The sequence below is a fragment of the Castor canadensis genome, chromosome 3 (genome assembly GCF_047511655.1).
Source record: "Castor canadensis chromosome 3, mCasCan1.hap1v2, whole genome shotgun sequence".
NCBI classification, from domain to species: domain Eukaryota; kingdom Metazoa; phylum Chordata; class Mammalia; order Rodentia; family Castoridae; genus Castor; species Castor canadensis.
Genome location: NC_133388.1, coordinates 189,316,622 through 189,330,871, shown reverse-complemented (window position 1 = coordinate 189,330,871; position 14,250 = coordinate 189,316,622). Strand labels below are relative to the sequence as shown.

General features: G+C 42.4%; 1 protein-coding gene across 1 annotated transcript in view; it reads left to right on the top strand.

Moving 5' to 3' along the window:
• Kcnq3 (potassium voltage-gated channel subfamily Q member 3) overlaps nucleotides 1-14,250 on the top strand; it is a 305,224-nt gene that overhangs the window by 264,641 nt on the left and 26,333 nt on the right. The window contains exons 4-9 of the mRNA XM_074069238.1: nucleotides 9-181; nucleotides 3,399-3,554; nucleotides 4,920-5,030; nucleotides 6,486-6,581; nucleotides 7,777-7,871; nucleotides 13,279-13,305. Coding sequence (XP_073925339.1) covers nucleotides 9-181; nucleotides 3,399-3,554; nucleotides 4,920-5,030; nucleotides 6,486-6,581; nucleotides 7,777-7,871; nucleotides 13,279-13,305 — 658 coding nt within the window. The remainder of the gene's footprint in view (nucleotides 1-8; nucleotides 182-3,398; nucleotides 3,555-4,919; nucleotides 5,031-6,485; nucleotides 6,582-7,776; nucleotides 7,872-13,278; nucleotides 13,306-14,250) is intronic.

The following is a 14,250-nucleotide window of genomic DNA, read 5'->3' as shown; positions in this document are numbered from 1 at the left end:
CGTCTCAGACATCTTCGTGCTGATGGCCTCCGTGCCGGTGGTTGCCGTGGGAAACCAGGGTAATGTCCTGGCCACCTCGCTGCGAAGCCTCCGCTTCCTGCAGATCCTGCGAATGCTGCGGATGGACCGGAGGGGTGGCACCTGGAAGCTCCTGGGCTCCGCCATCTGTGCCCACAGCAAAGTAAGTGCCATGGAGAAGCCGCAAGGCCAGTGGGCATCTCACCTACCTGGGCCCTTCCATGGCATCCCCTCCCTAAGAGTGCCTCTGGGGATTGTCCCCCTGCCACCTCTGATGACGATGACCGTGATGGTGGCAAGAAGGTAGACAGGAAGAGGAATGTGTACATTCAGAGGGGAGGTGCATTCAAACAAGCAGACCTGGGCTTAGTTCTCAACTCTGCCATATGCCACTTACTTTGGCCAAGTCACTCATCTCTCTTTGTCCCTCAGTTTCTTAGTTTCCAAAGTAAAGATGACAATGTCTGTACCTCCAGGTTTTTTGAGAGGGCGAATGAGCTTATGCAAGGCAGCATATGATGGGAGGGGAAGGTTTGGGAGGCCCACAGACTGGTTTGAGGTCAAACTCCCTACCTGTGTGACTGTGAGGATATCTTTGTAGTCTCTTTGGGTGCAAGGTGTTCTAAGTTGGGTCTTTTTTTGGTTGTTAAGTTTGTGAAATGGGAATGACAATCCCTCATGAGGTTGGTATGAGGTTCACGTGAAGTGAATTGATACTCGAAGAGCACTTAAAACATACCAGTCATAGAAATTATTAAGTGGTTGCCATTAGGTAAACCCCAAAGCACAATGCCTGGAAATTAGTGCTAGTGACACAGACTGTAAGTTTGGTCCTATTGTTACCTCATAACACTGTTAGGGAGGCAGATGGGGAAAGAAGTAACTTGTCCAAGTTACTTCCTAGGCAGTGCAGTTCCAAAGTCCAAGTTCGTGCTTTCTGCTGCCTGTGGTGGTGCTCACCTCTCCAAGACAAAGCAGAAAATAGAAAGGATAGACTCAGTCTTGTCTCCTTCCAGACTGTCAAGTGGTTGAGCAGATGTGGAACTCAAACAAACAAAATCTAGTCTCTCAGGCTTCATGGTACTCCCAGTATTTCCATCCTATTGCTAATCCAAGCCTTTGGAACCACTGTTTCGACCTAGATATTTTAGCTAGACCCTGAGGAATGAGCTTATGCTGTCTCAGTTCAGGTGGAGAAGCACCTCTGGGAAGCCAGTGCAGGAGAAAGCAGAGGGAGGGGCCCCTGGGACAGGTGTTCTTTAGGGGTAGAAATTGAAGGTTTCCCTCACTGAGTGAGTCTCTTCTTATGCCAACTGTGGTGGGTAACCCTTTACTGGAAACCCTATGACCACCCTGTGGATCATCCCATGCAGATAAATCACACATTCATAAATTCCTGTTTCAGGCTTTGCTTCTGGGGAGCTTAACCTAAGGCTGTGAACTTGAGCAATCTGACATTTAGGAACTCAGAGCTTTCCCTTGTGTTGACATGCCCATGCCACCTCCATCTGACAGCCCCAGAACTTGCCCACATAGCTAGTTTCTGGTTCTTATATCTCAGAGTCATATCCAAATATTCTGGGGAGTGTTTCCTGTAAGACAACATCTTACAGTAAAATAAATATGCACTTAGAGGTTCCACTGCAACTTGGTGCAAAATTGAGCTCTATCCTCTTTCAACTGTAAGACTTTAATGATGTCACTGCATTTTCATGAGCTTCCTCAATAGAAAATGAGAAACCTTCTGGCTGTTCACATAAAAAAGTACATTTTAGCACCTAGGAAGTAGTAGTGCTCTTTAACAGGAAGATCTATTATTCTGAATATGTTCTTTACAGACCACACAAATAAATATACAGCCATGCACTGCTTAATAATGGGGGTACGTACAGAGGAATGTGTCATTAGGTTATTTTTGTCATGCAAACATCACTGCATGTACTGATAAGATGGTTATGACATCTTATGGTAATATAATCTTGTGATACCTCTGTCATATCTTCAGTCCTTTGTTAAGCAGAGATTAATTATGCAATATATGGCTATATAAATGAAACTCAATAAAAACATCAGATGCCTGAGAATCTTTCACTTCATAATGTAGTTTTTTTCCATAAATGTTTTATTTCCTGTCCATGTTAACTCTGACCACAAGAATAGGTGAGATTATAGCTTCTTTTCCAGCGTTCTTTCTTGCTCTATCACAATGCCCTCTCAGGCTCAGGCATAACCCTGACTCCATGCCACCTAGAAGATGCAAAGTAGAAATGGATGCCTGAAACCACTGGTCTAGTTTCTTGTCCTGCCCTGCTGCAGACCAGAAAATTCCTCAGGGTTTCCTTACTATTCACCATGTAATGATCAGCAACTGCTCTGTGCTTGTTATGTAATTCCTGTGGAAAGACAGGTTCACACTGCAGCCAGAACCCACAGTGTTGGCAGGGAGTCTTCCCCAATGTGGGAAAAGGCTCTGGAGCAGAGCTCTGGGCTCTGCTCCTATGCCCAGATTTATAGAACTCTCACTACATTCCACGGTGTAGTTGAGTGTACCCTTGAAAACTGGGGCTGCCAAGGGACCTGTAAACAGACACCTGCCATGAGTGTTCATTGCACTCTTGGCCAAGTTCTATACTTGACTCCTTTGAGAGAGTCTAATGGGGTTATGCTTTTAAAGTTGATGTTTTACTAGTCAGACGAGCCTCAGCTCCCAGAACAAATAAGCCTAGGGCTTTTACCACCTTGCACAAAAACAGAGGGTGAAAAGGGGGGTGGGCAGGTAAATGTGACCAAAGTAGTTCATACACATGTATGAAAGTGGAATAATGAAGCTATTAAAATTTTTTAAAAGAGGGGAGGAGAGATAAGAAGAGTAATAGAGGAATGAATTTGATCAAAGTACATGATGTGTATTTATAGAAATATCACAGTGAAATTCCTTTGTACAATTAATATGTGCTAATAAAAAATAAATTTTTAAAAAACAAAATGATGAAAAAGTTAATGTCTTGCTTTCACAGTCTCTGAGGTGTGCTGGGTTGGCCTCATCTATCTGGAAACTGAGACCTTACATCACCAAGGCAAGAGAGGTGTGCCTGGCACATCTTGTAGAGTTGATTTAAGGGGCAGGAAGACATTTGCTCCATCACTTCCCCAGCTTTGAAGGAGATGGGTTCTGCCTACAGAGTTGCTGGCAAAAATTGTATAAAGTCAGAATTACCTTGAACAGCCCTTTAAATGACTGCAAAGCACATAATTGGGACCCATTTTCACTTCCTACTGATGACCATTATACCATCTCTTAATAATCCACGGTGTACGTGTGATGCTGCAGGGAAGGTCAATGACAACTTACTCCCCTCATCCACTGTTGACTCTTCCAGGAACTCATCACTGCCTGGTACATTGGTTTCCTGACTCTCATCCTTTCTTCATTTCTTGTCTACCTGGTTGAGAAAGATGTTCCAGAAGTAGATGCAAAAGGAGAGGAGATGAAAGAAGAGTTTGAGACCTATGCAGATGCCCTATGGTGGGGCCTGGTAAGTCACCTCCCTGAAGGCCAACCCCATGGGTACTGACTGATAGATGCAGAGAGAGGCAAATGGCATGGCATTGGTACAAACAGGAAGTTGCATTCTGCAGTCAAAGGAGAGCTAGACCTCTTCCATCAGGAAACTTCCACCAATAGAGCATGTATTCATTATGGACTTTTTGATAATATTTATAAGACAGGACTCAGCCCAGTCTCATTACATGGTCATTTAGGGATCTGACCTTATTAGTCATAGGCTATTATCAGCCAAGCCATGAATGAGAATACAGACACAGTGGAAGAGGCACACAAGTACACAGACCTCACAGCCCCACACCCACTAGGTATCAAAGCTGGTATTTAATGAATCATACTCTGCTCCAGAGCACTGCACTGAGATTATTACACTTACTAGTGTAGTTAAGCTCAAACTCCTACTATTAGCCTCTTTTGAAAAAGGGGAAGTTAAGGCAAGAAGAAACTAATTAATATAATTAAGATCTCTCCTCCACGAGAGGGTTTGTTTTGAGATCTGAGCACAGAATTGGGCTCCAGAGGTCACAGTGTTACATGTTCTGTTTCCTGTTCTCCATATGCAGACACAGTGCACACGTTCATGTGTACTGATAACATAAACTTGTAAGCACACTGGAATATACTACACACTCTATAGCAAACACATACACAGAGAGACATGCATGCATATATGCTCAATATATACAAATACACTCACAACAACCATTATTTATAAACATGGCTATATAAAAAAACACACATTCACAAATACAGTATTGCCAAGTTATCCACAGGGGATTAGTTTAGAGACATCCCCCCTCCTAAAGATATCAAAATCTGCAGTTGCTCAAGTCCCTTATTTAAAATGGTGTGGTATTTGCATACAACTTACACACATTTTCTTACATGCTTAAATCATCTATAGATTTCTTCTAATACCTAATGCAAAGTAAGTGCTGTGTAAATAGTTGTTATATTTTCGTTCTTATTTACATTATATTTTGTTGTATTATTAGATTTTATTGTTTTTTTTTCAAAAATTTTTACAAAGTTGGTTGAATCCAGAGATGTGGAATCCACAGATGCAGAGGGTCAACTGTATGTGTATACACTAATACACATATACTATTTGGTATTATTGAAATATTTGCTGACAGATGGGCTGTAGTAGAAATAGCTTGTGGTCAGGAGGCTCCCATGTAAGTTACTCAGTAACTGGTGCCTTTTCTTCCATGGGAATCTTGTTATAAGTGGGAGTGGCACCAAGCAGGTAAAGAGGCTTAGAGTAGAGCCCAGTTGACATGTCACTGATGTCTCCTACATGGGGAGCCCCGTTTCTGAACTCTCCTCTCTTCAGATCACACTGGCCACCATTGGCTATGGAGACAAGACACCCAAAACCTGGGAAGGCCGTCTGATTGCTGCCACCTTTTCTTTAATTGGTGTCTCCTTTTTTGCCCTTCCAGCGGTAAGTATCTTTCACATGTGACATGCAGGACCCCTCACTGCCTGGCCCCAGCTCAGATTTCCAGCCTCAACTTTCAACCTTTTGCACCTGAAATTCTATACCCTGCCACTTTACCAGTTATTCTCTTACACAGGGTGGTCCTGACTGACTTCTGTGGCTGGTGCTCCTTTCTTGTGTCAGGATTGATCCTTCCAAACATTCTCTCATCTTCTAAGACCCAGTTTCAATGCTGCCTTCTTCAGGCAGAGTCAGTCACTCCCTCTTCTGGGCATAACTATATAAAGGCACTTGTGACTCCATACTGAGATTACAGGTTTCCATCTCTGCCTCCCTTGAGGATTAAGATTGTTGAGGACTGGGATTCCGTCTTCATGTATTTCCAGAACCTTGTACAGGGCATGTTCTGCACTTAGGTGAGCTCACCAACTTTTCCTTGTAATTTACTGGTTCATATGTAAAATCAGTTTCTCTCAAGAGTAAACCTTAGCATATGGTAAGGAACAACTTCTCCAAGTCCATATACAGAAATGTAATAATGACACTAAAAAATGGATGGTAATTTTTGGATCTGTGTGCCTGAATCATGTCAAATATTTTATCTACATTTTCTCATTTAATCACAATGACAACACTATGCATTTAATGCTATATTTACCTCCATTTTCCAGATGAGAAAACTGAGGCTTAATTAAGGTTAATAAATGTTCCTTTGCTGTGGAGTCAGGAATCCCCATTCTGACCACTTCTAAAGCATCACTCTTTACCTTGGAAATAACATTCTTAAGTCACAATCCCTCTGTTGCCCCTTCATCCTCCATCATTGTCAGGCCCACCTTGTCTATTGCTTTCCCAAGCTATTTGCCCCTGAATATGACCTTCCTGAAACTTAGTTTTCTCATTTATGAAACAAGTCAGGGGTTTGGGGCTACTGCATAATATCTAAGTTCTACTTATCTGGAAAAGTGCATGCTTCTAGACATTTAATTCACTTGTGCATCCAAGTCTGAGACATTGTACCTATCATACATGACCCAAGCAGCTAAAATAATTTTAAAATTCAGTTAGCATTTATTATGCATCTATTCTATGCCATATAACCCTTAAGCAGTTTCTATGTGTTATCTCGCCATTTTCTTAAACTAGTTGTCAAATAGATGCTATTATCCAATGGCCCCTGGAAGAAACTAAGATACAGCACAGATAAGAAGGTTGCCAGGGTCTCAAAGTGAGACCATGGCACCCTGGGTGGGAAGCCAGTCCTTCCCAGATTCAGGCTTGTTCCATTTAACCAAGCTCCCAACTCTCTCCAGGAGAAGGAAGGGGTCTTTCCCCCTTCTCCCCTTTATTGTCGTTGCAGGGCCTCACTGTGCCATTGAGCACTACAATATCCACTACCCCAGCATTGGGACTAAGTGCTGGGGTTTGGCTGACCTTGGGTCTGACTTCTCCCTGCAGGGCATCCTGGGGTCGGGGCTAGCACTCAAGGTGCAGGAACAGCATCGTCAGAAGCACTTTGAGAAAAGGAGGAAGCCGGCCGCGGAGCTCATCCAGGTCTGTCTTCTTGGGGATGAACTGGGATGGGACCCAGGATGATGTGTGTGCATCTGTGTGTGTCTGTGTGTGTGTGTATCCACATCCCCAGGCAGGAGTGTGCTGGCTTGTGCATGCTCACTTGTAGGAGACTATGGACACTGCCATGGTTATCTGTGTGATTTCTGTGTGTTCTGAAGATAAGAGTCTTCACTCTTCCACCAAAGTCTAAGCCAAGCAAGAAGTAGATCCAAGACTCAGGGGTGATCCCAACATTATCAGCTTTTTTATTGATAATGTTGGGGTAAAGAATTTGTCTTAGCCCTGTTGCACTCAGCTTCCTTCTCAATCTACTTCCCACTCCAGGCTTGACCTAGGGACCCACAGGAAAGAGGCAGCTGACAGTCCAGGGCTTATCACTTAACTAATGTCTGCCAATGGTGAAGAACCCCCAAGCCAAGAGAGAAAAAGATGCCTTACATGTGCAAAATACTAAACCACTTTACATATTAGTCCTGCTGTAGACAATCATGGACCAGTCATAGACTAGTAGACCAATCATGGATCAGGTGTTGGTCACCTGTCCTCTTTCCATCACCATCACTGCCCCCACCATTAGCTAAGGGAAGCATAGTGAGGGGGATAAGGTAGATAGAAGTGTCTCTCTTACACCTCAGAGAGAGCTCTTGCCTCGTGATTTGATGGGCTGTTGGGAGCGCAGGGACACAGCAATAGGAAAATAAAGTGGCCCAGCTAGAGCTACCTGAATAGGTACGGCTACCCTCTTGTGAACTCGTGTCCAGGCCTATGGGCCTGACCCAGCACGGCACGTGATGGCATCTTACATAGTGAGAGTTTTAGGCTATTTCCAATCTCCAAAGGCAGCTCCATCATTCCTCCAAGCCCCAAACCATCAGAGCACCAAAGAAGTTCTATCATCTTAGGCTCAAAACCTCATTTCCCAGACTCTCTCTTGCACCCAAAAATGACACCAAAGACTATTTGTTTCCTAGTTGACTGAGAAGCCTCAAGGAACATTCTGGAAAGAAGAGCCCCTGTTCCTTTCAGGAATTTTATACCCTCCTTCTTCCCAAACGAGCTACCTTTGAATATTGGCTCAATGCACATTCAAACTCTTGAAAGTTGTTTTCATGTCACAGAATTCTGTGTGAAATTTCAGGTGATCCCATACCATTCCTGCCCTTCTTCTCTTCAGGCTGCCTGGAGATATTATGCTACTAACCCCAACAGGATCGACCTTGTGGCGACCTGGAGATTTTATGAATCAGTGGTCTCCTTTCCATTCTTCAGGCAAGTGCTGCTTCTGTGAATGCTCACAGTGTCACTAACCATCCTTTTATGGTCTGTATCTGTGTAGAGGCCTCACGGTTTACTGGAGGACGTCTTTCAGGTCAATGAGGATTGATTCTCAACATGGAGGTTGCACATTAGCATTACCTGGGTGCTTGTAAGCCCCTATGCCTCGGCCATATTCCAGGCTAATTAAGTCAGACTCCTCAGGACGGGGAGCCACGCATCAGGAATTTTTTAAGTACCCCAGATAATTCCAGTGCATGACTAGAGGTTACCAGCTGGACAGTGTAAAATATCTGATGATAAGAAAAGGTCTGTCCATGTAGGAGGGCAAAGGAGGTGGAAGCCAGCACAATCAACCACTCTGCCAATCTTGGGAGCTTCCCCACTTGGCTGTGTTCTGTTGCCACAGACCACTCTTGGCTTCAGGAAAGGGGGAGGGGGGTAAAGGAGAAAGACAGAGGAGTCCTCTAGAGACCCAGCAATGGTGTATTGTGTTCTCAGAGTCCAGAATTGGAATTAAAGTCCTTGGAAAAACTAACTCCTTCCCATGAAGGAAAGGAGAAAGGGAAGTTAACATGCAGTGGGTGTCCAGTGTGTTCCAAGTTCATGTTTCTTTTAATTCTCACAGATGCCCTATGAGATAAATCAGAGGTTCTCAAATATAAAGATGATAAGGTGGAGTTCTTTCATGGTGTTGGAACTATTGCATGTCCTGATGATTGTGGTGTTGAGCTTATTCATGCATTAACCATCCTAGATCTGTACATCAAACAAAATTAATTTTATTCAATTTTTATTTTAGAATAAAATAAATTTTGTAATTGGAATTAAAAAATAATTTTAAAAGAATTTTGAAAATGCAGAGTCAACATCCACCTTCAGCGATTCTGATGGCAGTGTGGTGGTAAAACCATCTTGAGCAGGAGCCCCAGAGTCATTCTGACACAAAGGCTCATGGTGCACCCTAGGAGATAGGCTGAATGTTCTGTTCAGGCTGTACTCACAGATTAGTAAGCGGAGGTTCAGAAATGTTAGATATTAAGGCCAATGTCAGCCACATTTAGAGGCCACCAAAGTCTATGGTCTTCTCACTGGCTAGGCCTCTAAGCTGACTGTTCGTTCCCAGGTTTTAGATGCTGTAGTCCTGAAGTTCAGATGTTTTTAGGTCTATGGGTAGATGCTGGACTCCTAGAATCCTTGACTTGGAAGTAAAAACAGAGGGAGATTTAGCTTGTTCCTGGGGACTGGATCGGCTCTGAGACATGTTCCCACCAAGTTTCTATCGTTTCCGTGGACCACAGTATGTCCAAATAGTAGACAACTGGCTCCTCCATCTCCAGCCCACTCTCACATGCTCAGTACAGGATCTGCAACCAGTCTCTGAGCACTGGTGCAAGTTAGCCTTCTACTCATTTTCAGATTGTATTAACTACTTAAGGAAATAGAAGAGATTTGGGTTCTACTGACCCATTTCCCTGTATAAAACATTCCAGTGAGTGACTATGAAAAAGAGATAAAAGTCTGAAACCTGACCATGACCTTTAGAACCTACAAGATCAGGCCCTACCAATCTCCCCACCTGACCTGCTATTGTGCTTTCACTTCTCAAGAGGACCTAATGCCTTGAGCCACTTTCTAGTTAAGGTCTTTAGTCTGCCAATATTTTTGAGCCTCTTGTATGTGCTAAGCACTGGGTCAGACCATGGGAGGGGGTGTCACATGTGGCTTACAAAGGAATCTAGCTTTGATCCGGGAAGCAATGAGAAGCCATAGGTGCCAGCAAATGATACAATCATATCTGAGTTCCAGGGTGACAGGAGGGAAGGCAGAGAGGACAGATGTGATAGGCTTAAGAGCCAAGGCAAGAAGGTCAGGTTGCAAATGATTTCAAGGCTCAGAGTAAGAGTAAACAAGAGCTTAGGTCAAGGTAAAAGCAATAAGAATAAGCAAAAGGTACCAATTATTTATGGAAGGGTTGGGGAGATGAGGAATCAAATCTCCAAGAGATGAATGATAAGTTTGGGTTTACTCGCTGTGTCTTCTGACTTGTAATTAGACTTAATTTCTCAGAATATTACCTATATAGTTTCTTTTACTACTAAAATTCTATTATTGTTGGAGTTGTTTAGGGTTTAGGGTAGCATAAAGCAGAGTTTTCCTAGAATGGGCAAGTGATTTCCCTTAAGAGAACAGAGTAACCTCAAAAACAAGAGTATATGCAGAACCAAGATGATTTTCATTTGCTATGCATTCCAAGGCCTTGGCAATGGACCTATTCTTTTGGGTTGATTTACTATAAATAAGGCATTGTCCTAGCTGTCAGGGACTTGGAGGGCTACATTGTGCTGCAGACAGCTGCTGTGATATGGGAATGGCTTTTAAACTAAGAACATTTCTTTCTTTTTTTCAAGGACAAAAGTACAAAGTCACTAGAGAAATTCACTTAGCAACCATTCTGAAACAAGGCAGTCCCCTGGGAAAAGAATGCCCTTGAATTCCAACCCATACTTTATGTTAGCAAAATAGGTCCTCACCTGCCTCCAAAAGGACTTTTGCCTTTTGTTTACTTTTAATAACAACTTTTGAGGTACTTTTCACGACCCATACTGAGGATTTTACATACCATGACATGAACTCTCTTAAAGTAGACAATTTGCTGATTTTGAGAATGTTCCCAAAATTGGGCATCATTTACCATTCTGTAATTCCAGAACAATTTTATTATGCCAGAAAAAAATCCTGTACCCATTAGCAGATAATCTTGACTTTAACTTTTTTTTTAAAATTTAATCCACATAGCCTGGTTTCTTCTTTCTCCCAACCCCTGCAACCACTAATTTTTCTTCTGTCTCTGTTCTACCTATTCAGAACATTTCATATAGTTACAAAATCATATATTACATTGCCTCTTATGTAAGAAACCCGCCCATGTTGTAGTGGGTATCAGAACTTCTTATAGTTAAATAAAATCCAATTGTATATGCCATATTGTGTTTATCCATTTATTACTTGATAGACATTTGGGCTCTTTCCATTTTTGAGCTCCTGTGAATAATGCTGCTAGGAACATTCAGACACATGTTGTTGTGTGGACATTTATTTGGTATATATACTTTCAAGCAGAACTGATAACTCCATGTCTAAGTTTTTTATCTTTTTTTTGACAACATTGGGATTTGAACTCAGAGCCTCAAGCTTGCTAGGCAAGTGTGCAAGTGTGCGTGCTTACTGATTGAGCCATTCTAAGAGCCCAAATGCCTAACTTTTTGAGGAACCACCAGACTGTGTTCCATAGTGGCTAGACCATTTTATATTTCTACTAAAAATTTTGAAGGCTGGGATTGTGTAGCCCAACTCAATGAGCTCAGTGTAGTCCTTTGTTTATTTTTAGAAATGTGCTAGCAATGATGGATGATGATGTTCTGTTTTTATTTTCTCATTTTAACCACTTATTTTAAATTATAAAGAATCAAAGAGAATTTCAAGCCAACTCAGTATATAAGAAATTGAGACCCCTTAAAAGTTCAGGAATTTGTAAGGCACATATTGAGTTGGGTATGACTGGGACCCAGCCAGATCTTCTGATTTGTTAGTCAGTGGAAACTGTAGATTGGGTGAAAGAGGTTGGTAGAAATCTGAGAAAGTACAGGAAGATACAGGGGTCAGGGGATTATTACACATTGTTATATGCAAGCAGGGATGAGGGTCGATGTTAAAAGACACTAGTTTCTGTGAACAGAAAAGCATGCTCTCTGATTGGTTCCCTAAAAGTGATGGTGAAATTTTGTCTGACTTCCCGTAGTCAGTAGCTGGTCTGTCCAATATGGTAGCCACTGGCCACATATGACTACTAAGCCTTTTAACTATTACTAGTGCAGCTGAGAAAAATTTTAATTTAATTTGAGTAGACATGAACATGTATGAGCAGCCGAGCTCTGAAATTGTTAAGAATTAAAGTGGAAATGAGGAGATGGAGGCCTAGGAAGTAGAAGCTACTTGAGCAAGAACAATTAGCTCATTGTGCAACCATGACTTACTCCTTCTGTGACTAATCAAGATTATTAGAAAGGGAGAGTGGCGGTCATATCCACTAATTATTCCTTGTTGCCAGAGAGCATTGGATCTGCTTTCATATATAGTATCTTGCTTAATATTTAGAATGTTCTAGAAGATAAGTAGGAGGAACTGCACTTTTCATAACTCCATTTTATAGGTAAAAAAATCAGAGCATCAGTGAGACTACTAATTAGCTTCCCTAATGTGACCCAGGTAGCTTGTGCTGGAGCAAAGATTGGAACACAGTTCTCCTTCCAATCCCATGCTCTTCCCATTGTATCTCTGGAAAGAAGCAGTTATTTGGGGAGAAAATCAGATAAACATGAAACAAGGGTTGTTAGAATAATAATACCCATTTCTGAAGATTGTGTTGTGAGATTGAAAGTAGCTTTCCTAGCACCTAGCCCACAGCAAGTATTCAGTCTATACTAGTTGAGTCCGGGTTAGAAGGATATATTGATGAAGGGGGAAAGGAAGACACTGAGTTCCCAAATGATAGTCTTGGAAAATCACCGTTAGTGACCACAGGGCTAAAACTCCCGTCTGGAATGGGTTCCCCACCCAAACTGGACTTCCTGGATAAGTGAGACTGTTCCATAAGGAGAAAAGGGACTCTAAGCAGAGCCTGAGTAAAAGCTCAGAATGATGAGTATATGCAAAGTGTACGTGCTGCACTTGTGTTATAATGTGGGCTTGGGAGTCAGAGGCCCAAGTTTGGATCTGGACTCTGCTGCCTCCTGAGACCTTAGGCAATTGATTTAGCTACTCTATGCCTCAGTTTTCTCATCAGAGAAATGGGGTGATGATTGCACTTACCTTGTAGGGTTGTTATGAAAATTAAAGGGGTTAATTCATCAAAAGCTCTTAAAATAGTATCTGATGATAGAAAAGGAGGGATGAAATAGCTTTTGCTTGATAAGTGTTAGTGGGGGTGACGATGATGATGATGACAGTGGTGGACTCTGTAGCTGCTGCATTATGACATTCCTGGTTTCTTGATCTGTCTCCTCCACTAAACAAATCTTCTGAGTCCAACATGAGGCCTGGGGAAGATTCAGTGCTCAGCAATTATTGTCTGAATGAGTAAATAAGCAAATGAACAGAGGAGAAGAACTTGAGAGTAAAGAGCTGAATGGTTGCAGCAGGAATCTTGGATCTGGCTGGAGAGACCCACCTCATTTACTGCTTCCCCTCCACATTGACCGTCTCATTTCTGGGCTTTTCTCTGCTCCAACTGCTCTACTTACCCTCAAAAGGAAGCTTTGGGGAAAACTTTGGAGAGGGATTTAGATGTTCCCCGTAACTTACACTTTGTTTATTTTTTACCTCCCTTTTCTCCTTATAGGAAAGAACAGCTAGAGGCAGCAGCCAGGTAAGTTTCTTGTTATGAATCCCCTTCTTCCCACAACTGTGTTGGGGCAGAGGGTCTGGTACTGGGTGGTGGATAGCCCCTGAACGGCCATGATGATCACATGATAGAGTCTTTGGGGCTCACTGTTGTAGCTGACCACTTATTCCTCTGCCATATTCATATGAATTTAATCAAGGTCAATTAATAGAAATCATGACAGAGCTTACTTACTGAATGTCTCCTCCAGACTAAGTTCTAAACATATTTATAAGTAAAAAAAATTATAAATATGTGTGATATAGAGACTATGCACAAATATATAATATATATTTATTTTTTCACACTCCATTATTGTCAAAACCCTCCTGAGGGCTCACCATTAGTCATCTGGACACAAAGGCCAACTGCTCTTCTTCTGGAGCTGACAGAATCAAGACAGAGCAGGTGACAGGAGCCTGAACTGCTTGCAGGGGATTGGCTTTGAATGCCACTGCTCAAGTCCAGTTCTTCTGAGTGGTTTCCACGGTGCTCCTTCCATACACAGTCTCATTTGGAAGAAGCACTTGCCAACAGCACCCGTCAACTCTGAGGCAGAAATAGAAATCAGGCTTTCTCTCCATGTCTTTTCAAATGGGCTCAGAGTTTCTTCCCAGGACCCTGTTTGGCATTTGAAAAGACTGTGAAGGACAGCCGGATGAATGACAGTGATAGGTTAAAAGGATATTTCTAGAGAACATGTAGTAACTAGTGGCTCACAGAGGCAGAATGGGAAGTTATCCCAAAGATCTTTCTACTTATTTTTGTATAAACTAAGGACCCCAAGAAGACATGCTTGCCCCATATCGCACAGCCCATGAGCACCAGAGATTGTGTAATGCCTGTCTCAAGACACCCAACAAGGTGTTCTTTGTTCTCATTCTTTGGTGACCAACAGGTCTTAAATCATGCACATGTTGATAATGCAAG